At 38.2% G+C, this 26,116-nt stretch overlaps 1 protein-coding gene across 1 annotated transcript in view; it reads right to left on the bottom strand.

Annotated features, from left to right (window-relative positions):
- Nucleotides 1-26,116, bottom strand: part of LOC118390496 (neurexin-2-like) — a 355,637-nt gene that overhangs the window by 201,818 nt on the left and 127,703 nt on the right. Inside the window, 3 exon segments of the mRNA XM_052457396.1 lie at nucleotides 3,166-3,183; nucleotides 6,865-6,894; nucleotides 12,936-12,956. Of these exon segments, the coding sequence (XP_052313356.1) occupies nucleotides 3,166-3,183; nucleotides 6,865-6,894; nucleotides 12,936-12,956 (69 nt within the window).

The raw sequence follows: 26,116 nt of genomic DNA, 5'->3' as shown, positions 1-26,116 counted from the left end.
AGAATTTTTTTTTTCAAAACATGCATCCTAAAGGCACTAATGTAATACTGCAAAAATATATGGCAAAATCAATTAATTTTTTGCCCTGAATACGAAGTGTTGTGTTTGGGGCAAATCCAATATATCACATTACTGAGTACCACACTCAATATTTTCAAGCATAGTGGTGGCTGCATCATGTTATGGGTATGATTGTAATTGTTGGGCAGGGGAGTTTCTCAGGATAAAAAAGAAACGGAATGGAGGTAAGCACTGGCAAAATCCTAGAGGTAAACCTAAAACATAAGGCCAAATCTACACTGTAGTTGCTTACCAAGAAGACAGTGAATGTTCCGTAGTGACCGAGTTACAGTTTGGACTTAATTCTACTTGAAAGTCTATGGCAGGGATCGAAAAATTGTTGTTGTCTATTAATGATCAACAACCAATTTCACAGAGCTTGAAGAATTTAAAAAATAATAATGGGCAAATGTTGAACAATGCAGATGTGGAAAGCTCTTAGAGACTTACCCAGAAAGACTCACAGCTGTAATTGCTGTCAAAGGTATTTTTACAATGGGGCCTCCCTGAGTGGCGCAGCGGTGACTACAGACCCGGGTTCGATCCCAGCCGTGACCGGGAGACCCATGAAGCGGCACACAATTGGCCCAGCGCCATCCAGGCTCGGGGAGGGTTTGGCTGGCCGGGATGTCCTTGTCCCATCGTGCTCGAGCGACTCCTGTGGCGGGCCGGGCGCATGCATGCTGACAAGGTCGCCAGTTGTATGGTGTTTCCTCCGACACATTGGTGTGGCTGGCTTCCGGGTTAAGCAAGCAGTGTGTCAAGAAGCAGTGCGGCTTGGCGGGGTCGTGTTTCGAAGGACGCACGGTTCATGAACTTTGCCTCTCCCGAGTCCATTTGTTGACATCCCCGTCAGTGAGAATTTCTCCTTTGCCAAGATAATCCATCCACCTGACAGGTGTGGCATATCAAGAAGCTGATTAAACAGCACAAGGGGGGGGGGGCACTAAAATGTGCAGCTTTTTCAAACAACACAGTGCCACAGATGTCTCAAGTTGAGGGAGTGTGCAATTGGCATGCTGACTGCAGGAATGTCCGTCAGAGCTGTTACCCGACAACTGAATGTTCATTTCTCTACCATAAGCAACCTCCAATGTCGTTTTGGGGAATTTGGCAGTACGTCCAACTGGCCTCACTACCACAGACCAGGTGTTACCACGCCAGACCAGGACCTCCACATCTTCACTGACGGGATTGTCTGAGACCAGCCACCCGGACAGCCCTCCCAGGCCCACCCATGGATGCGCCCCTGCCCAGTCATGTGAAATCCATAGATTAGAGCCTAATTCATATTTTTTAAATTGACTGATTTCCTTATATGAACTATAACTCAGTAAAACCATTGAAATTGTTGCATATTACGTTCAATTGGTCATTATGGGGTACTAAATGTAGATAAGTGAGATTACTTTGTACTCAATTTAATTCATTTTTAAATTAATGCTTAATATGTGGAGTAAGTCAAGGGGTATGAATACGTTCTGAAAGCACTGTAAATCTTGCTTCATTTTAAATCCTGCAACTTTTCATTCTCTTGCTTTTTTCCTGTTAATGTTACGACGAGCGGAAATGTTTGTAATGAACCGGTCAAACACAAACGGACTCAATGGAATATGTTGTCTTTCCATTGCATGTCCAAAAATACTACATCTTCATCAGGGATTTAACTCATCGTCTCGACACTTACACCACAAGAAAGAGACGCAAAATAACTTTATTTTGATGGGTGTACATTTTTTTTTGTGGAATTGGAGAAGTATTACATTTAATACGGTTAAGTGGTTTACGAATTAGATTAGCTGAAATGAAAGCAACTTCCCAAAATGAACACTCGGATTATAGTGTTTTATCAGGCAAACAATGTAAAGTATGTATAGACAGGTGTAATCTGGAGCTAAACTTGTTGATTTTTAATCCGAGGGTATCCTGCTAATGACACACTTGTTGAATTATGCAACAGAACGTGCCAACAACAGTAATTAATGAGGCAGCCTAGACAGCGCAGGTGAGTGCAGGTAGGCCTCCTACACAGAGCAAGTTGTGTGGTTTCAGCCCTGTTCCACCCTGTTATGTTAATGTGTTCATATATGCAAATACACCCAGTGTGTTTATGCAAATCCAGCCAATATAATTTGAACAAAAAAATACCTGACACCATTAGAACATGTATATATTGTATGAGTGAAATTTGACACTAAATTGAATACCTATTTTCCACAAAAATCCTTGAACTCTGTTATGTGCCATTATTCAGTCAATAACTGAGGTATTGAAATAAAATAACACGTTTGAAATATCTTCATCCATTGTCCAACTACTGCATTTATTAGAATTGTAAAAAAATATATATAAACTTTTAACAATTCTGATGACCGTTGCTAATTCGAGTTGAGGTTGGAAACTTTCCCCATCTTTGCTACACCTCATTTGGTATCCGGCAGCAGCACGACTCACAGATGAAAGCCATGTCGAGTGAAAAGCCATGGCATCAGGAAATGCCTGGCGTGTAATGACTAGCGCAGGTCAGTGTAGTTGTTGATGTAATAAAAAACAGATGATGATAAAAAAAAATGTTTTTAAAGCATAGCCTCTTGCCTCCAGCAATGTTTCTGTGATTTTGCCACCCACGCCTCATTTCCTGTCCTGTCCTCTCATTATCAGACACATACACGTGTGTCAATGCCTTTTCTGAACTATTGTACCCACTCACAAGAAATGGTCTGGCAAACGTAAGACATATTTAGAGGTACATCTCTGTCTCCACTACCAACCATTTGCTATGGTCCGATGGAAGAGACGATAGGCTTTTTCGCAAATATCTGTCTCTTTCCAAGGTGTGCATAGTGTAGCCTTCACTGAGAGGGGATGTTCAGACATACTGAAATGTTCTACTGGGCTCATAAATAAGCAAACATGCCCTTGTATGACAAGGATTTAAAGTGCAGATCCATTGTAAGACAGTCAGAGTATGCCATGTTTTCCTAATTACCCAAATGTTTATGCAATTCTCACTGCAGAAATGGGGCAGGCATTGTCAGAATACATTCAACATAATTGAAACATGTCACTGCTATTAACTGTCAAATAAAAGGCATGCCATCTTACCAGATTGCAATGATTCGGCTGCATAGAGAGAAGGGGGAAAAAAACTGTCAAATGTGGTTATCCTTCAACGCCTACTCCATCCACTCAAAACAGCCATGGCAATGTCTGCATTTTGAATACTTTCTATATACTCTATGGAGTCTCAAGAAACCATGGCTAATGGAAATAAACAAGGTTAAAGATGATTTTAGTACAATGACTTCATCCTGTTTGTGCACCAGTAGCAGAAAACCCACACTGCTCTTTCACTATTAGAAAAATGACCTCACGGTTAGCAGACGAGTCATTGTGCCAGGATCCCAAAGTAATGGTAGGTCAACAGCATTTAACGTTTACCTGGTATGGGACACCCAAGTGCGCCTACACAATTGTGTTAATACTACAAAATGACAGGGTAGCATACTCTGCTGTCACTGACAAACAGATCAATAAAAACGATGTTGTCTGATCCATATAATCGGCCTACGAAAAGTGGAGACACAAACACAATATGACGTCCGTCTAACCTGGCGGAGGACAGTATTGTCCAAAAACAAACAAAAGTGGCAGTGACCCAGTTGAATATGCACAATGTTCTCCGCTGGTGCCAATAAGATAGCTTTATTGAGCGGACAGTAGCCTAAGAATTTTGATAACTTAAAGACAGATTAAAGTATTTTCCTTGTCATCTCTTTACAGCAATAGCCATTTTCTTTCCAAGCAGTTTTTCCGCAATTTGTATTTTCAAATATTGCGATATACCTGGCTGTGTCTCTCTGCTTTTCATTGACAGTCGCAATTCAACAATCACCTATTTGGTATTTGCTGCGCTCGCTGCCAAAATTGCAGGCTCTTCCGACTGCAGGCAACGCGATTTACAACAATTCATTCTTTGTTTTGTTTAAAATAAGTTAGTGATCCTGTGGCCAAATCAAGGTTTCTGGTGTACTCTAGTGGCCGATTTTTGAATGATTTAGGTTTATTTATCTATAGACAGGAGTAAGCTAATTAGGCTACATACATTTTTGGCGATTTAATTCAATTTACTTTAGGGAAAGTTTAGCTTCCCTCAGCCTTATGGACACGCCGCCTATGCCTTTTACAATGGGCTATTAAACACAACCAGTCGTGACGTTTTCATCTGATTGTCAAATAATCACTTAACAAAAGGTGCTCCTTGTGGCTACTACATTCGTTCACCCACTAAATCATTCCAGCATCCAAACCCCAACACCCTCAATTGGACCAATGGAAAGAGACATCAGTTACAAAACACCTACATGTATTGTAATGCCATTCTGCGATTGTCATTAGGCCTCCACTTGTAACCTGAAATGACACCGCTGTCCACGCTCGCCTCGGTCTCGGTCACTCGTCTCCACAAAGCACACCCTTTGCAGGGTACACCAACCGGATTCCAGTCCACTTGCTCATTTTTAATGCCACTGACATGCAGTAATGTTGAATAATGGTGAAATTGCCGCCTATTAATTGTGACAGGCTAACGTTTTTGACCAGCACGGCGTTACCCCCACTTTTTTTTGTTATCGGCACGCCTTACCTGAACGTATATCGCCTTACCTTCACCCCTGGTCAAAAGTGTACACAAAAGTGAACGGACAGCCACAGCATGTGAAGCTGGGTTGTTTCAACTAAGCACACACACAAGTTCTCAGCTGTCCATGCCTCGTAAAAAAAAAAGGATTCATTCATTTTAGGTCATATTGTGCACACACTGTATGATGTGAATCATACGGTAGATACCCAGAGGAATTGATACAACACACAGTCAAGAGTACAGAGACATGTATGGATATCTACCTCTACACGAAACGAAACATGTCCACAAAAGCTGCTTCGTTCATGACTTGAACCACTTTCTATTTTGCTAGTACACAAAAGGTTTGATGGTAAGTATCAGTAATAGGAATGAATGCCTGTGTTGGCTGGCTAGTAGCAGAGAAAGGAAGTAGCGTATTGCGAGGCTGTTAGAGCCAGAGCACAGTGTTACAGTCCCTCACGCTGAGCTGTAATTGTCAATTCTTTGACTGAAAAAAAAACAACCCGTTGACTTGGCCTCTGGATGAATACTTTGATCAGCAAAGTTACATATGTTCCGGTCTGAAGCAAAACAGTAAATTAACATGTACAGGTACAACTTTATTAAAGTAACTGTTTATGTCTGACAAAGCCCATATGGACAGTTGATAGCACACCTCTTCATCGAGCACACCTCTTAATCGAGCAGAATCTCGCAGTGTTGATCAGTGAAATATTGTGTTGTTTCTTTTAAAAGAAGTAAACCTAAAGATGTAATTGATAAAGCTCATCTGAAGAGCTTTTGTTCTATGTCAGTTCGTATTAGGTACATCATCTAGAGAATGCAAACAAATACTGCGTTCAACTTGTCCATGAATAATTCAAAGTTTCTTAATTTGGATACAATATGTTCATGAACGTTGATTTAATTAACTTTCTGGTGGTCCAATATGGTGTGTCAGCTCGCTTGCCTGTCGCCCTTCTGCTTGTCAGTCTGTCTAGCTGCGACTGTACGGCTGATTTTCTCTCAATGCTAACCAGTAGTTCCTAATATTTATTTTAATATTACCTTTATTTAACTAGGCAAGTCAGTTAATTAAGAACAAATCCTTATTTTCAACGACGGCCTAGGAACTGCCTGTTCAGGGGCAGAATGACAGATTTGTACTTTGTCAACTCGGGGATTTGAACTTGCAACCTTCGGTTACTAGTCCAATGCTCTAACCACTAGGCTACCCTGCCACCCCTAGTCTTGTTATGCTATTAAAGTAGTCTTGGTAAAAAAACCTCCTTCTGTTACCAGGAAACCTTGAAAATAACTACAGTAGTGTATAATTCATGAAAGGGTCTGAAAGCAGCCATCATGTTTATTTGTACAGTACAAACTCAATTTGATCTGTTTCCTTTATATCTGGCTGGCCTTTGGACAGGCATGTCTGAGCTCTAAGTATATCTGCGTCCTGAGGGCATGCAGATGAGATGCATGTGTGCAGCACAGCCATGCATCATTTTTCCTGGAGAATGCAGTTGCTCAAAAATAAGAATTTAACCAACTACCTTTTCGAAACCACCAAACAAACTAAATATCATCAACTTTTACATTACTGGGGTAACTGTGTGAATATTGAACATTGCACATATTATCCTATCCTATTTAATTGTATTGTAATGAAAGAGAACCAGAGTGAGTGTATGTGTACAGAAGGAGCCATATGCACTCTGTTGTAATCACTGATTTCAGTCTCCCAATGCATTTCCGAGACAGATTGAATAGCAAGCAGCCAGTGTCCTCAAAGCTGCAATCACACATCTGAAGCACGAGGCATACATTCTCTATTGACAACGAATTACCAGTTTCTCTCTTGGAGAGGGTCCCATGAAAACCGAACTGATGAAACACTGTGGGCATAAAAGCGTTACCTTTGTGAAAGGCTGAAGAGGTCAAAGGTGATGTTCCAGTTGCTGGCCAGAGGTCAGGACAAGGTTTGACGGACAAGGTTGGAGTGATGTGGGCACAGATAGTACAACATGACAGGAAGCAGAAATGAACGTACAAGTAAATAGAATAGGGAAGAGGAAGTGAAATGTCAGTGCAGTACAGTGAAGTAAACATGATTAGAGGGCAGGGAGATGGCTTGAGCAGGTGGTTGAGGGAGAAAAGAAAACCAACAGACCCCATACCTTGGCGGTTTGACTTCATGTGCGCCAGACCTTGAGGGAAAGAACAGAAAAAGGAATAGGGAAAACAGGAAGGTCATAAAAATGCCCGGGAAGAAACAAAAGCATTGTCACAACGTTGGACTGCAGTTTGTGACAGACATCCTGGGATAGGTGCGGATGTCAGAGTTCAAATCAAACTAAAACGGAGGAGGGAATTAAAAAAATAAAAGACAAGACAAACACTGTTTGAGGGGGGAGAGCGGGATAAGAAAAAAAAACATCTCAATTGGTGCAACCCCCAAAGGTAGTTGCTCACACAGATGTTTTTTCCCCCTAATGGAACACACACTCTTACTCTTAAGCAGACAGCTTTCTCAGGTTTAGAATAGGGGTTTTGTCACTTTTTCCAAATTCACATCTCGTTCATACGAAGTTCTCCAACGTTCTCCAGTGTAAACTGCATACAGATCAAAATGAATACCGCAAATGTATACCTCGAACACTGCATGCAATAGGGACACAAACCAGTCCCTTCAATAGGGTAAAGCCAGTGAGGACTGTAATCCTTAACTAGATTCAGTGTTACAACATAAGCAGGGCCAGGGCCCAGGGCCAGGGAGGGCCATAACAATCAATAACCCAGGGTGTGAGAGGCATAATGTGACAGCTTTACTGCAGTCATAGTGCTGCAGTCATTGGCAAGGAAAGAACATATCATATGCAAAACACATTCATAAAATACAATGCAACTCAATAAACAGGAGCTCAGTAAACTGGAACACTCCGATTCTGTGGACATCACAAAATCAATTGTAAACAAATAAGCCAAGGGCCTTGTGGGCTTGCCGCATGACTGTGGGCATTTAGTAATTACAATGGACCTGTATTGTGTTCGACAAGAAATGTGGCTGATTGAACAAGGCTTTAATTGACCAAAGATAACATGTTGTATCACACCATTATACCATCATCTGCATGACCTACAGCGGGAAATTGAGTGAATTGTTCATTAAAACTCGAAAAATGACCCGGTATCATTTTTGAAGGGATTTCTTGCATTCATTCTCTGACAGTTATCCTTTTCGTTGAGCTCAGTCTCAACACCTTCATGGTGTTGCACAACACCTCTTTCATTGGAGATGTATTTTTTTCTTATGAAGAATATATCATTTATGACATTTTAACACTTTTAGAGATCAAAATGGTAACTCAGCGATGTTTCTCTCCCTGGCATTTTGGCACTTTTTGCGATATAATATATATATTTTTTTCCAGCTCAACACAGCTCATGCATGCATTGTCATTTCCTGTATCAAAACAATTTGCATTTCTAAAACATTTGGATAAAAGAAAATCTTTGAACCCAATTGGATTAAATAAAACACAACCTTTATATGTGAAGGACATTTCCACCAGTAATGGACAGATATTAAATCACTCCATCAACACTTAGTAAATAAAACATGTGTTGACAGAGACAACCACACTTTTCAAAGGAGAATGGTTCTCTTTGTGAGAACTGCTGGAGGAAATTGGCCAATTTCACTGAGGGATGAGATGTTATCGATCATCTAATCAGAAACCGCCAGAGAGCTTTACACCATGCACCACGTAACACTGAATAAGCTGTACACATGTACCATTATATACATACACATTCATTGACCTTTCGTGGGGCAAGAAGAAATGAGGTCAACACAATACCCTTAGGCTGGAGGACGGCGCTTATACCAGAGAGCTGAGCAGAGCCAGACAGCATCAGAGACACAAGAGGTTTGTCATCACTGATATATATATATATATATTTTTTTAATGAGATAAACATCAGCATTTCCTCTTGAAGTGCCAAGCCTCTCCGTGGTGGATGTGTCTTGTGCATTGAAATACAGGGCTGCCCAATTTGTGTTGGCATAGCAACAGGCTCTCGTGTGTTCCGTCGTCCCCCCGGTATGACGTTGATCATGCTCCCCTTTTCTCCATTCCTCCCCATTTTCCTTGGGATGGTGTCTGTTTCTTTGTCAAGGTAAATTATTTCACCTTAATTTCAGACATTGTTGTAATTACAATTGATCTTAAGAAAGCAACATCGACTGGTTGTTGGTGGTTATGAAATGGTGGGGAAATATTTATTAAAGCCCATTTTTATTGCTTTCAACCTTCCCTCGTCACAATGAAATAGAAGACTAGCGCATGTCTATGAACACATTTACAGTAAATCTGCGAAACAATAAAATGACCGCTAAATGCTAATCTGTTTTACCACTGGCTATGCTCCATAAAATGAACAATCAAAACGATTAAGGAAAAAAAAACACGCTATTAATGTCTTTAAATGTCACAAAACATACTTAAAAGGTGTTCTATGCAGTTAAGTAGATTTTCTTGTGGGCTTTAAAGAATATTGCAACAAGTAGCTTTTTTTTTCAACGAGCATTCAATCCCTTTTCTATTTCTCTCAACTTGTTTCTCCATTACTACTATATTCAGGGCGGTTTGCAGGTGAAATTGTTGCATAGAGAAACTTTACACGTGAAAAAAGATCTGTGAAACATGTTGCTGTTGTTTTGTTTGTTCATTTCTAACCCATTGTTGTTTTGATTGTTCATTTCTAACCAATTGTTGTTTTGATTGTTCATTTCTAACCCATTGTTGTTTTGATTGTTCATTTCTAACCAATTGTTGTTTTGTTTGTTCATTTCTAACCAATTGTTGTTTTGATTGTTCATTTCTAACCCATTGTTGTTTTGATTGTTCATTTCTAACCAATTGTTGTTTTGATTGTTCATGTCTAACCCATTGTTGTTTTGTTTGTTCATTTCTAACCCATTGTTGTTTTGTTTGTTCATTTCTAACCCATTGTTGTTTTGTTTGTTCATTTCTAACCCATTGTTGTTTTGATTGTTCATTTCTAACCCATTGTTGTTTTGTTTGTTCATTTCTAACCCATTGTTGTTTTGTTTGTTCATTTCTAACCCATTGTTGTTTTGTTTGTTCATTTCTAACCCATTGTTGTTTTGTTTGTTCATTTCTAACCCATTGTTGTTTTGTTTGTTCATTTCTAACCCATTGTTGTTTTGTTTGTTCATTTCTAACCCATTGTTGTTTTGTTTGTTCATTTCTAACCAATTGTTGTTTTGATTGTTCATTTCTAACCCATTGTTGTTTTGTTTGTTCATTTCTAACCCATTGTTGTTTTGTTTGTTCATTTCTAACCCATTGTTGTTTTGTTTGTTCATTTCTAACCCATTGTTGTTTTGTTTGTTCATTTCTAACCCATTGTTGTTTTGTTTGTTCATTTCTAACCCATTGTTGTTTTGTTTGTTCATTTCTAACCCATTGTGTTTTTTTTTGAACAGCGCCAATGCAGAACGCTTCATTACATCAATGATTAACAACATCGAAGAGCAACATTCATTTGTACACCTCAGCTTTGCCCCAAAACACAATGGCTCTAAAAATCACATATTGTCAACAACATCATTTTCAGAAGTACACGAGTGGACTATAAAATTACCATCTGAAATGACCTCTAAGCCCTTACATTTTACTGCATGAGAATATTCAGAAGATTTTTTTTTAAATGCTTAAAGGGTTAGGATTTAGCTTTTAGCTGAGTTTGTTTTTCCATGAAGTTGCAGTGCTTTGAAGGAGAGTATTCTTATGAGAGGATTAAGCCAAGGTCAGTGGTGCTTAGAGCTCCCTGGCCATCAGCAGCAGCAGTAGCAGCTGTGCCCTGTCCTGTCCTCTCGTTTGAAGATGTCTGTGCTGAGGTTCCACATGCTCCCTCTGTATTCTCACAGGGTCAGGGTCACCATAAGTGAGTCATTCACACCTTTACACTATCAACTATTCACACTACCGTATCACATCGTAACCAAGGAACAAGGAACATAATAAGAGGGGGGGGGGACCAACCATGTAATTGAAGTAATTCTCTATGATTTGAAGCTAGAATCTTGTTGTTTGTAGATGGTAGTTTGCATAGTTCTATAGTGTAACGCATTAACACACACTATTAATACACAGAGGAAGCAGAGGTGTATCTTTTGTTTGTGTGTACTACTGTATGTGAAGGATTATCTGCTGGTGTTCTACACACATGCGTGGATGCAGGTGTTGGGAGTCTTCTCTTATCTCTCTCTCACAGACACAGTTTTGCTCACAACACATCAGAGAATGCTCCACGTCTCCTGGCCTGAAAAGCATGCCCCAACTTGGTCCCCCCTCCATCCAGGTAACCTAGGCTCAGTGACCAGACAGACGGACGGACGGACAGACTGACTGACTCCTGGAGACACTGAAGTTCCAACGACTTATAGTCCAGATGTGTCCATCACTAACCTAACCAGTTACTTAGGAGTTCTCTTTTTGAGACGTGCTATCTGTACTCGAGCCCTCAGTGCAGCTAAAATATAGCACTGAGGTTACTAGTTTTAAATGGGTTTTTGATAATCTTTTGTACCGGCAGCCATCGAGGTCCATTGATATAACGACTACAAAGACTTGCTGCTAGATGTCACATTGCATTGCTCCTGGGATAAAGAATAAAGAGAACTAACTAGTCAAGTGTCATCTTTGTTTTCATGCATTGTGCATCGGGGATGGTACACGCAGGCTCCATGTCAAAGCTTTAATCCAATAATCACTCTAATGCTTTCTCTTTGCAGCATGTCATTTAATAATGCGCGCCTTTTGCTGTAAGCATGGTCATAGCCTCCTTGCTCATCACAAGGGGAGTTAAGAGTGATTAAAGGCAGGGGTTGAAAGCGGACCCTTCTGAACTGAAGCCTTCCACTCATCATCCTCCCGTGTGGGGCCTGGATATAGCCCTCCACATTACAACCGGTCCCTGCTTACGAATCAACAACCAGTCCGCTCTAATTAGATACTGACAGTACAGTGTTCCATACGAACACACAGGACACAATGAATAACCTGTACAATTTAGTCAGGACAACGGTTTTGGAATAGAATGCCACTGAATGAGAACATTTTGTATTCAAGCGCATCAACGTTCTCAGCTACTGTACGGTAATTGCACAGTGCTGACTGTCGAAACTCAGTGCAAAATATGTGGGTATGCTGTAAAAAAATGTTACTGAAAATAAAACCTTCCTTCCAGCTGTGCAGTCACTTACAATGTACAAGTGTACAGAGCAGCAATATTAAATGGCAGGTGTTGGTAGGCTGTTCCGGTGAGCAGCAGCAGTGATTTAGAACATGCAGAACCCCAGCACACCCATAGCTGGAACCCTGAGCCTGTTGCCCTCTCTGGCACCATCACCAGAGCTCCTCCTTAACAGGCCTGATGGATGTCTCTCACTGCTGCACCGCCCGGCCGCTTAACTCACTGGGCTTCCCCTCATCCACGTTCAATCTTCATTTACACTCTGTGTGTTTTATTGAAGAGCGATTCCATTTGTTTTATTGTGACGTGGTTTAAACAGAGTGTGAATGATTACATTATGAGAGACAAATGGGTGTTTTCCTTCAGACAGGGACAAGTAATGCTCTGGGAAAGATTTCATTCTTCAAGCAAACAATTCCATTAGTGCGTAATCACAGTGCCAATCTTTTGACAGTGTGATATACTGCCCTGATGTCAATGGCTTGGTAATCAACCATCTTAATAGCTGGGTGATTGTAGATGGTAGCTACAGTTAGCACCCAGTGCCGCACTGATCACTGAGATGACATCCCTATTCTTTGTCTGTGTGACTCTCACAGAGGAAAGCACAGTGTCAACAAAGCAACGCAGACTCAATTTCATGCAATTAACTGTTGTGTTAAAGATAACTGTTTGCTCTTCAATCGTTAATGGACATCTAAGTCAAAGTCAGGGCAAAGTCGGAGCTGATTATTGGCCACATTCATTTCCCCCAAGTTATGTGCAACCTTCCCGCCACCTTCATTTCTACACAAAAAAGGTACACCTTTGTAGATTAAGTATTCATCCTACATGGACAATATGTACACGTCTGTTCAATTTAGGAATCAGACCAGCAGTCCAAAACACCCCAAATAACACTGTAGTTTGTTCTCTCCATAGACTATAGACAAAAAAAAACGAGCAAAACAAAAATGGGTCTTACCTTCCTCTGATTTCTGGATAGCTGTGTGGAAGTAGAGAAGACAGAGAATCATTAGTATTGGTGACTGAAGAATATGGAACATCTAGAAATGAAGAAATATCAGCACCACTCTAACTACAACACATACAGTAGCCTCTAATTACAACACATACAGTAGCCTCTCTAATTATAACACATACAGTGTCCTCTCTAATTATAACACATACAGTAGCATCTCTAATCATAACACATACAGTAGTCTCTCTAATTACAACACATTTAGTAGCCTCTTTAATAACAACACATACAGTAGCCTCTCTAATTATAACACATACAGTGAACTCTCTAATTATAACACATAAAGTAGCCACTCTAATTATAACACATACAGTAGCCACTCTAATTACAACCCATACAGTAGCCTCTCTAATTATAACACATACAGTAGCCTCTAATTACAACACATACAGTAGCCTCTAATTACAACACATTCAGTAGCCTCTCTAATTACAACACATTCAGTAGCCTCTCTAATTACAACAAATACAGTAGCCTCTCTAATTATAACACATACAGTAGCCTCTAATTACAACACATACGGTAATCTATCTAATTACAACACATACATAAGACTCTGTAATTACAACACATACATTAGCCTCTAATTACAACACATTCAGTAGCCTCTAATTACAACACATACAGTATCGTATAATTACAAGAAGTACAGTAGCCTCTCTAATTACAACACATACATTAGCCTCTCTAATTACAACACATACAGTAACCTCTAATTACAACACATATAGTTGCCTCTATTTACAACACATACATTAACCTCACTAACTATAACACATACAGTAGCCTTTAATTACCACACATACAGTAGCATTGCTAATTACAACACATACAGTAGCCTCTAATTACAACACATACAGTAGCCACTCAAATTACAACACATACAGTAACCCCTCTAATTACAACACATACAGTAGCATCTCTAATTACAACACATACAGTAGTCTCTGTAATTACAACACATACATTAGCCCCTAATTACAACACATACAGTAGCCTCTCTAATTATAACACATACAGTAGCCTCTCTAATTATAACTCATACAGTAGCCACTCTAATTACAACCCATACAGAAGCCTCTAATTACAACACATACAGTAGCCTCTAATTATGACACATAAAGTAGTCTCGCTAATTACAACACATACAGTAGCCTCTAATTACAACACATACAGTAGCCTCTCTAATTACAACACATACAGTAGCCTCACTAACTATAACACATACAGTAGCCTCACTAATTATAACACATACAGTAGCCTCTCTAATTACAACACATACAGTAGCTTCTATACAGAAGCCTCTAATTACAACACATACAGTAGCCTCACTAACTATAACACATACAGTAGACTCTCTAATTATAACTCATACAGTAGCCACTCTAATTACAACACATACAGTAGCCTCTAATTATAACACATACAGTAGGCCTCTCATTACAACACATACAGTAGCCTCGCTAATTACAATACATACAGTAGCCTCTAATAACAACACATACAGCAGCCTCGCTAATTACAACACATACAGTCGCCTCAAATTACGACACATACAGTAACCTCACTAACTATAACACATACAGTAGCCTCTCTAATTATAACACATACAGTAGCCTCTCTAATTATAACTCATACAGTAGCCACTCTAATTACAACCCATACAGAAGTCTCTTATTACAACACATACAGTAGCCTCTAATTACGACACATACAGTAAACTCACTAACTATAACACATACAGTAGCCTCAAATTACAACACATACAGTAGCCTCTAATTACAATACATACAGTAGCGTCTCGAATTACAACACATACAGTAGCCTCTAATTACAACACCAACAGTAGGCCTCTCATTACAACACATACAGAAGCCTCTCTAATTACAACACATACAGTAGCCACTAATTACAACCCATACAGAAGCCTCTAATTACAACACATACAGTAGCCTCTAATTACGACACATACAGTAGACTCTTTAATTATAACTCATACAGTAGCCACTCTAATTACAACACATACAGTAGCCTCACTAACTATAACACATACAGTAGCCTCTAATTACAACACATATAGAAGCCTCTAATTACAACACATACAGTAAACTCACTAACGATAACACATACAGTAGCCTCAAATTGCAACACATACAGTACTCCCGCTAATTAAAACACATACAGTAGCCTCTAATTACAATACATACAGTAGCGTCTCGAATTACAACACATACAGTAGCCTCTAATTACAACACCAACAGTAGGCCTCTAATTACAACACATACAGTAGACTCTCTAATTATAACTCATACAGTAGCCACTCTAATTACAACACATACAGTAGCCTCTAATTATAACACATACAGTAGGCCTCTCATTACAACACATACAGTAGCCTCGCTAATTACAATACATACAGTAGCCTCTAATTACAACACATACAGCAGCCTCGCTAATTACAACACATACAGTCGCCTCAAATTACGACACATACAGTAACCTCACTAACTATAACACATACAGTAGCCTCTAATTACAACACATACAGTAGCCTCTAATTACAACACATACAGTAGCCTCACTAACTATAACACATACAGTAGCCTCTAATTACAACACATACAGTAGCCTCTAATTACAACACATACAGTAGCCTCTCTAATTATAACACATACAGTAGCCACTCTAATTACAACCCATACAGAAGCCTCTAATTACAACACATACAGTAGCCTTGCTAATTACAACACATACAGTAGCCTCTAATTACGACACATACAGTAAACTCACTAACTATAACACATACAGTAGCCTCAAATTACAACACGTACAGTAGTCTCGCTAATTACAACACATACAGTAGCCTCTAATTACAATACATACAGTAGCGCCTCGAATTACAACACATACAGTAGCCTCTAATTACAACACATACAGTAGCCTCTAATTACAACACATACAGTAGCCTCACTAACTATAACACATACAGTAGCCTCTAATTAAAACACATACATTAGCCTCTCTAATTATAACACATACAGTAGCCTCTCTAATTACAACACATACAGTAGCCACTAATTACAACACTTACAGTAGGCCTCTCATTACAACACATACAGTAGCCTCGCTAATTACAACACATACAGTAGCCACTAATTACAACACATACAGTAGCCTCTCTAATTATAACACATACAGTAGCCTCTCTAATTATAACTCATACAGTAGCCACTAATTACAACCCATACAGAAGCCTCTAATTACAACACATACAGTAGCCTTGCTAATTCCAACACATACAGTAGCCTCTAATTACGACACATACAGTAAACTCACTAACGATAACACATACAGTAGCCTCAAATTGCAACACATACAGTACTCCCGCTAATTAAAACACATACAGTAGCCTCTAATTACAATACATACAGTAGCGTCTCGAATTACAACACCAACAGTAGGCCTCTAATTACAACACATACAGTAGACTCTCTAATTATAACTCATACAGTAGCCACTCTAATTACAACACATACAGTAGCCTCTAATTATAACACATACAGTAGGCCTCTCATTACAACACATACAGTAGCCTCTAATTACAACACATACAGTAGCCACTCTAATTACAACACATACAGCAGCCTCGCTAATTACAACACATACATTCGCCTCTAATTACAACACATACATTCGCCTCTAATTACAACACATACAGTAGCCTCTAATTACAACACATACAGTAGCCTCTAACTATAACACATACAGTAGCCTCTAATTACAACACATACAGTAGCCTCTCTAATTATAACACATACAGTAGCCTCTCTAATTATAACTCATACAGTAGCCACTCTAATTACAACCCATACAGAAGCCTCTAATTACAACACATACAGTAGCCTTGCTAATTCCAACACATACAGTAGCCTCTAATTATGACACATACAGTAAACTCACTAACTATAACACATACAGTATCCTCAAATTACAACACATACAGCAGTCTCGCTAATTAAAACACATACAGTAGCCTCTAATTACAACACATACAGTAGCCTCGCTAATTACAATACATACAGTAGCCTCTAATAACAACACATACAGCAGCCTCGCTAATTACAACACATACAGTCGCCTCAAATTACGACACATACAGTAACCTCACTAACTATAACACATACAGTAGCCTCTAATTACTACACATACAGTAGCCTCACTAACTATAACACATACAGTAGCCTCTCTAATTATAACACATACAGTAGCCTCTCTAATTATAACTCATACAGTAGCCACTCTAATTACAACCCATACAGAAGCCTCTAATTACAACACATACAGTAGCCTCTAATTATGACACATAAAGTAGTCTCGCTAATTACAACACATACAGTAGCCTCTAATTACAACACATACAGTAGCCTCTAATTACAACACATACAGTAGCCTCACTAACTATAACACATACAGTAGCCTCTCTAATTATAACACATACAGTAGCCTCTCTAATTACAACACATACAGTAGCTTTGCTAATTCCAACACATATACAGAAGCCTCTAATTACAACACATACAGTAGCCTCACTAACTATAACACATACAGTAGACTCTCTAATTATAACTCATACAGTAGCCACTCTAATTACAACACATACAGTAGCCTCTAATTATAACACATACAGTAGGCCTCTCATTACAACACATACAGTAGCCTCGCTAATTACAATACATACAGTAGCCTCTAATAACAACACATACAGCAGCCTCAATTACAACACATACAGTAGCCTCAAATTACGACACATACAGTAACCTCACTAACTATAACACATACAGTAGCCTCTCTAATTATAACACATACAGTAGCCTCTCTAATTATAACTCATACAGTAGCCACTCTAATTACAACCCATACAGTAGCCTCTTATTACAACACATACAGTAGCCTCTAATTACGACACATACAGTAAACTCACTAACTATAACACATACAGTAGCCTCAAATTACAATTATACAGTAGCCTCTAATTACAATACATACAGTAGCGTCTCGAATTACAACACATACAGTAGCCTCTAATTACAACACAACAGTAGGCCTCTCATTACAACACATACAGAAGCCTCTCTAATTACAACACATACAGTAGCCTCTAATTACAACACATACAGTAGCCTCTAATTACAACACATACAGTAGCCTCACTAATTATAACACATACAGTAGCCTCTAATTATAACACATACAGTAGCCTCTCTAATTATAACTCATACAGTAGCCACTCTAATTACAACCCATACAGAAGCCACTAATTACAACACATAGAGTAGCTTTGCGAATTACAACACATACAGTAGCCTCTAATTACAACACATACAGTAGTCTCGCTAATTAAAACACATACAGTAGCCTCTCTAATTATAACACATACAGTAGCCTCTCTAATTATAACTCATACAGTAGCCACTCTAATTACAACCCATACAGAAGCCTCTAATTACAACACATACAGTAGCCTTGCTAATTCCAACACATACAGTAGCCTCTAATTACGACACATACAGTAAACTCACTAACGATAACACATACAGTAGCCTCAAATTGCAACACATACAGTACTCCCGCTAATTAAAACACATACAGTAGCCTTCTAATTACAATACATACAGTAGCGTCTCGAATTACAACACCAACAGTAGGCCTCTAATTACAACACATACAGTAGACTCTCTAATTATAACTCATACAGTAGCCACTCTAATTACAACACATACAGTAGCCTCTAATTATAACACATACAGTAGGCCTCTCATTACAACACATACAGTAGCCTCGCTAATTACAATACATACAGTAGCCTCTAATTACAACACATACAGCAGCCTCGCTAATTACAACACATACATTCGCCTCTAATTACAACACATACAGTAGCCTCTAATTACAACACATACAGTAGCCTCTAATTACAACACATACAGTAGCCCTCTAACTATAACACATACAGTAGCCTCTAATTACAACACATACAGTAGCCTCTCTAATTATAACACATACAGTAGCCTCTCTAATTATAACTCATACAGTAGCCACTCTAATTACAACCCATACAGAAGCCTCTAATTACAACACATACAGTAGCCTTGCTAATTACAACACATACAGTAGCCTCTAATTATGACACATACAGTAAACTCACTAACTATAACACATACAGTAGCCTCAAATTACAACACATACAGTAGTCTCGCTAATTACAACACATACAGTAGCCTCTAATTACAACACATACAGTAGCCTCGCTAATTACAACACATACAGTAGCCTCTAATTACAACACATACAGTAGGCCTCTCATTACAACACATACAGTAGCCTCAAATTACGACACATACAGTAACCTCACTAACTATAACACATACAGTAGCCTCTAATTACAACACATACAGTAGCCTCTAATTACAACACATACAGTAGCCTCACTAACTTAACACATACAGTAGCCTCTCTAATTATAACACATACAGTAGCCTCTCTAATTATAACTCATACAGTAGCCACTCTAATTACAACCCATACAGTAGCCTCTAATTACAACACATACAGTAAACTCACTAACTATAACACATACAGTAGCCTCTAATTACAACACATACAGTAGCCTCAAACTATAACACATACAGTAGCCTCTCTAATTATAACACATACAGTAGTCTCGCTAATTACAACACATACAGTAGCCTCTAATTACAATACATACAGTAGCGCTCTAATTACAACACATACAGTAGTCTCTAATTACAACACCAACAGTAGGCCTCTAATTACAACACATACAGTAGACTCTCTAATTATAACTCATACAGTAGCCACTCTAATTACAACACATACAGTAGCCTCTAATTACAACACATACAGTAACCTCACTAACTATAACACATACAGTAGCCTCTAATTACAACACATACAGTAGCCTCTAATTACAACACATACAGTAGCCTCTCTAACTATAACACATACAGTAGCCTCTCTAATTACAACACATACAGTAGCCTCTAATTACAACACATACAGTAGCCTCTAATTACAACACATACAGTAGCCTCTAATTACGACACATACAGTAAACTCACTAACTATAACACATACAGTAGCCTCAAATTACAACACATACAGTAGTCTCGCTAATTACAACACATACAGTAGCCTCTAATTACAACACATACAGTAGCCTCTAATTACAACACATACAGTAGCCTCTAATTACAACACATACAGTAGCCTCTAATTACAACACATACAGTAGCCTCACTAACTATAACACATACAGTAGCCTCTAATTACAACACATACAGTAGCCTCTCTAATTATAACACATACAGTAGCCACTCTAATTACAACCCATACAGAAGCCTCTAATTACAACACATACAGTAGCCTTGCTAATTCCAACACATACAGTAGCCTCTAATTACAACACATACAGTAGCCTCTAATTATAACACATACAGTAGCCTCTCTAATTATAACTCATACAGTAGCCACTCTAATTACAACCCATACAGAAGCCTCTAATTACAACACATACAGTAGCCTCTCTAATTATAACACATACAGTAGCCTCTAATTACAACCCATACAGTAGCCTCTAATTACGACACATACAGTAAACTCACTAACGATAACACATACAGTAGCCTCAAATTGCAACACATACAGTAGCCTCTAATTAAAACACATACAGTAGCCTTCTAATTACAATACATACAGTAGCGTCTCGAATTACAACACCAACAGTAGACCTCTAATTACAACACATACAGTAGACTCTCTAATTATAACTCATACAGTAGCCACTCTAATTACAACACATACAGTAGCCTCTAATTATAACACATACAGTAGGCCTCTCATTACAACACATACAGTAGCCTCGCTAATTACAATACATACAGTAGCCTCTAATTACAACACATACAGTAGCCTCTAATTACAACACATACAGTAGCCTCTAATTACAACACATACAGTAGCCTCTAATTACAACACATACAGTAGCCTCTAATTACAACACATACAGTAGCCTCTAACTATAACACATACAGTAGCCTCTAATTACAACACATACAGTAGCCTCTCTAATTATAACACATACAGTAGCCTCTCTAATTATAACTCATACAGTAGCCACTAATTACAACCCATACAGAAGCCTCTAATTACAACACATACAGTAGCCTCTAATTATGACACATACAGTAAACTCACTAACTATAACACATACAGTAGCCTCAAATTACAACACATACAGTAGTCTCTAATTAAAACACATACAGTAGCCTCTAATTACAACACATACAGTAGCCTCGCTAATTACAATACATACAGTAGCCTCTAATTACAACACATAAAGTAGCCTCGCTAATTACAACACATACAGTAGCCTCAAATTACGACACATACAGTAACCTCACTAACTATAACACATACAGTAGCCTCTAATTACAACACATACAGTAGCCTCTAATTACAACACATACAGTAGCCTCACTAACTATAACACATACAGTAGCCTCTCTAATTATAACACATACAGTAGCCTCTCTAATTATAACTCAGACAGTAGCCACTCGAATTACAACCCATACAGAAGCCTCTAATTACGACACATACAGTAAACTCACTAACTATAACACATACAGTAGCCTCTAATTACAACACATACAGTAGCCTCACTAACTATAACACATACAGTAGCCTCTCTAATTATAACACATACAGTAGTCTCGCTAATTACAACACATACAGTAGCCTCTAATTACAATACATACAGTAGCGCCTCGAATTACAACACATACAGTAGTCTCTAATTACAACACCAACAGTAGGCCTCTAATTACAACACATACAGTAGACTCTCTAATTATAACTCATACAGTAGCCACTCTAATTACAACACATACAGTAGCCTCTAATTATAACACATACAGTAGGCCTCTCATTACAACACATACAGTAGCCTCGCTAATTACAATACATACAGTAGCCTCTAATTACGACACATACAGTAACCTCACTAACTATAACACATACAGTAGCCTCTAATTATAACACATACAGTAGCCTCTAATTACAACACATACAGTAGCCTTGCTAATTACAACACATACAGTAGCCTCTAATTACGACACATACAGTAAACTCACTAACTATAACACATACAGTAGCCTCTCTAATTATAACACATACAGTAGCCTCTCTAATTATAACACATACAGTAGCCACTCTAATTACAACACATACAGTAGCCTCTAATTACAACACATACAGTAGCCTCTAATTACAACACATACAGTAAACTCACTAACTATAACACATACAGTAGCATCAAATTACAACACATACAGTAGCCTCTAATTACAATACATACAGTAGCGCCTCGAATTACAACACATACAGTAGCCTCTAATTACAACACCAACAGTAGGCCTCTAATTACAACACATACAGTAGACTCTCTAATTATAACTCATACAGTAGCCACTCTAATTACAACACATACAGTAGCCTCTAATTATAACACATACAGTAGGCCTCTCATTACAACACATACAGTAGCCTCGCTAATTACAATACATACAGTAGCCTCTAATTACAACACATACAGCAGCCTCGCTAATTACAACACATACATTCACCTCTAATTACGACACATACAGTAACCTCACTAACTATAACACATACAGTAGCCTCTAATTACAACACATACAGTAGCCTCTAATTACAACACATACAGTAGCCTCTAATTACAACACATACAGTAGGCCTCTCATTACAACACATACAGTAGCCTCTCTAATTACAACACATACAGTAGCCTCTAATTACAACACATACAGTAGCCTCTAATTATGACACATACAGTAAACTCACTAACTATAACACATACAGTAGCCTCAATTACAACACATACAGTAGTCTCTAATTACAACACATACAGTAGCCTCTAATTACAACACATACAGTAGCCTCAATTACAACACATACAGTAGCCTCTAATTACAACACATACAGTAGCCTTGCTAATTACAACACATACAGTAGCCTCTAATTACAACACATACAGTAAACTCACTAACTATAACATATACAGTAGCCTCTAATTATAACACATACAGTAGCCTCTCTAATTACAACACATACAGTAGCCTTGCTAATTCCAACACATATACAGTAGCCTCTAATTAACACACATACAGTAGCCTCACTAACTATAACACATACAGTAGCCTCAAATTACAACACATACAGTAGTCTCGCTAATTACAACACATACAGTAGCCTCTAATTACAACACATACAGTAGCCTCTAATTACAACACATACAGTAGCCTCTCTAATTACAACACATACAGTAGCCTCACTAACTATAACACATACAGTAGCCTCTCTAATTATAACACATACAGTAGCCTCTCTAATTACAACACATACAGTAGCCTCTAATTACAATACATACAGTAGCGCCTCTAATTACAACACATACAGTAGCCTCTAATTACAACACATACAGTAGCCTCTAATTACAACACATACAGTAAACTCACTAACTATAACACATACAGTAGCCTCAAATTACATCACATACAGTAGTCTGGCTAATTAAAACACATACAGTAGCCTCTAATTACAACACATACAGTAGCCTCTCTAATTATAACTCATACAGTAGCCACTCTAATTACAACAGTAGAAGCCTCTAATTACAACACATACAGTAGCCTCTAATTACGACACATACAGTAGCTCTCCGCTAAATAAAACACATACAGTAGCCTCTAATTACAATACATACAGTAGCGTCTCGAATTACAACACATACAGTAGTCCTCTAATTACAACACATACAGTAGACTCTCTAATTACAATACATACAGTAGCCTCTAATTACAACACATACAGTAGCCTCACTAACTATAACACATACAGTAGCCTCTACTTATAACACATACAGTAGCCTCTAATTACAACACATACAGTAGCCTCTAATTACAACACATACAGTAGCCTCTAATTACAACACATACAGTAGCCTCACTAACTATAACACATACAGTAGCCTCTCTAATTATAACACATACAGTAGCCTCTCTAATTATAACTCATACAGAAGCCACTCTAATTACAACCCATACAGAAGCCTCTAATTACAACACATACAGTAGCCTTGCTAATTACGACACATACAGTAAACTCACTAACTATAACACATACAGTAGCCTCAAATTACAACACATACAGTAGTCTCGCTAATTACAACACATACAGTAGCCTCTAATTACAATACATACAGTAGCGCCTCGAATTACAACACATACAGTAGCCTCTAATTACAACACCAACAGTAGGCCTCTAATTACAACACATACAGTAGACTCTCTAATTATAACTCATACAGTAGCCACTCTAATTACAACACATACAGTAGCCTCTAATTATAACACATACAGTAGGCCTCTCATTACAACACATACAGTAGCCTCGCTAATTACAATACATACAGTAGCCTCTAATTACAACACATACAGCGGCCTCGCTAATTACAACACATACATTCACCTCTAATTACGACACATACAGTAACCTCACTAACTATAACACATACAGTAGCCTCTAATTACAACACATACAGTAGCCTCTAATTACAACACATACAGTAGCCTCTAATTATAAAACATACAGTAGGCCTCTCATTACAACACATACAGTAGCCTCGCTAACTACAATACATACAGTAGCCTCTAATTACAACACATACAGTAGCCTCTAATTATGACACATACAGTAAACTCACTAACTATAACACAAACAGTAGCCTCAAATTACAACACATACAGTAGTCTCGCTAATTACAACACATACAGTAGCCTCTAATTACAACACATACAGTAGCCTCTAATTACAACACATACAGTAGCCTCTCTAATTACAACACATACAGTAGCCTTGCTAATTCCAACACATATACAGTAGCCTCTAATTACGACACATACAGTAAACTCACTAACTATAACATATACAGTAGCCTCTAATTATAACACATACAGTAGCCTCTCTAATTACAACACATACAGTAGCCTTGCTAATTCAACACATATACAGTAGCCTCTAATTACGACACATACAGTAAACTCACTAACTATAACACATACAGTAGCCTCAAATTACAACACATACAGTAGCCTCTAATTACAACACATACAGTAGCCTCTAATTACAACACATACAGTAGCCTCTAATTACAACACATACAGTAGCCTCTCTAATTACAACACATACAGTAGCCTCACTAACTATAACACATACAGTAGCCTCTCTAATTATAACACATACAGTAGCCTCTAATTACAACACATACAGTAGTGTCTCTAATTACAACACATACAGTAGCCCTCTAATTACAACACATACAGTAGCCTCTAATTACAACACATACAGTAGTCTCTAATTACAACACATACAGTAGCCTCACTAATTACAACACATACAGTAGCTTTGCTAATTACAACACATACAGTAGCCTCTAATTATGACACATACAGTAAACTCACTAACTATAACACATACAGTAGCCTCAAATTACAACACATACAGTAGTCTGGCTAATTAAAACACATACAGTAGCCTCTAATTACAACACATACAGTAGCCTCTCTAATTATAACACATACAGTAGCCTCTCTAATTATAACTCATACAGTAGCCACTCTAATTACAACCCATACAGAAGCCTCTAATTACAACACATACAGTAGCCTCTAATTACAATACATACAGTAGCGTCTCGAATTACAACACATACAGTAGCCTCTAATTACAACACCAACAGTAGACTCTCTAATAATAACTCATACAGTAGCCACTCTAATTACAACACATACAGTAGCCTCTAATTATAACACATACAGTAGCCACTCTAATTACAACACATACAGTAGCCTCTAATTACAACACATACAGTAGCCTCTCTAATTACAACACATACAGTAGCCTCTCTAATTATAACACATACATTCGCCTCTAATTACGACACATACAGTAACCTCACTAACTATAAC

The sequence above is a fragment of the Oncorhynchus keta genome, chromosome 11, assembly GCF_023373465.1.
Source record: "Oncorhynchus keta strain PuntledgeMale-10-30-2019 chromosome 11, Oket_V2, whole genome shotgun sequence".
NCBI lineage: Eukaryota > Metazoa > Chordata > Actinopteri > Salmoniformes > Salmonidae > Oncorhynchus > Oncorhynchus keta.
This window is presented reverse-complemented; position numbering and strand designations above follow the sequence as displayed.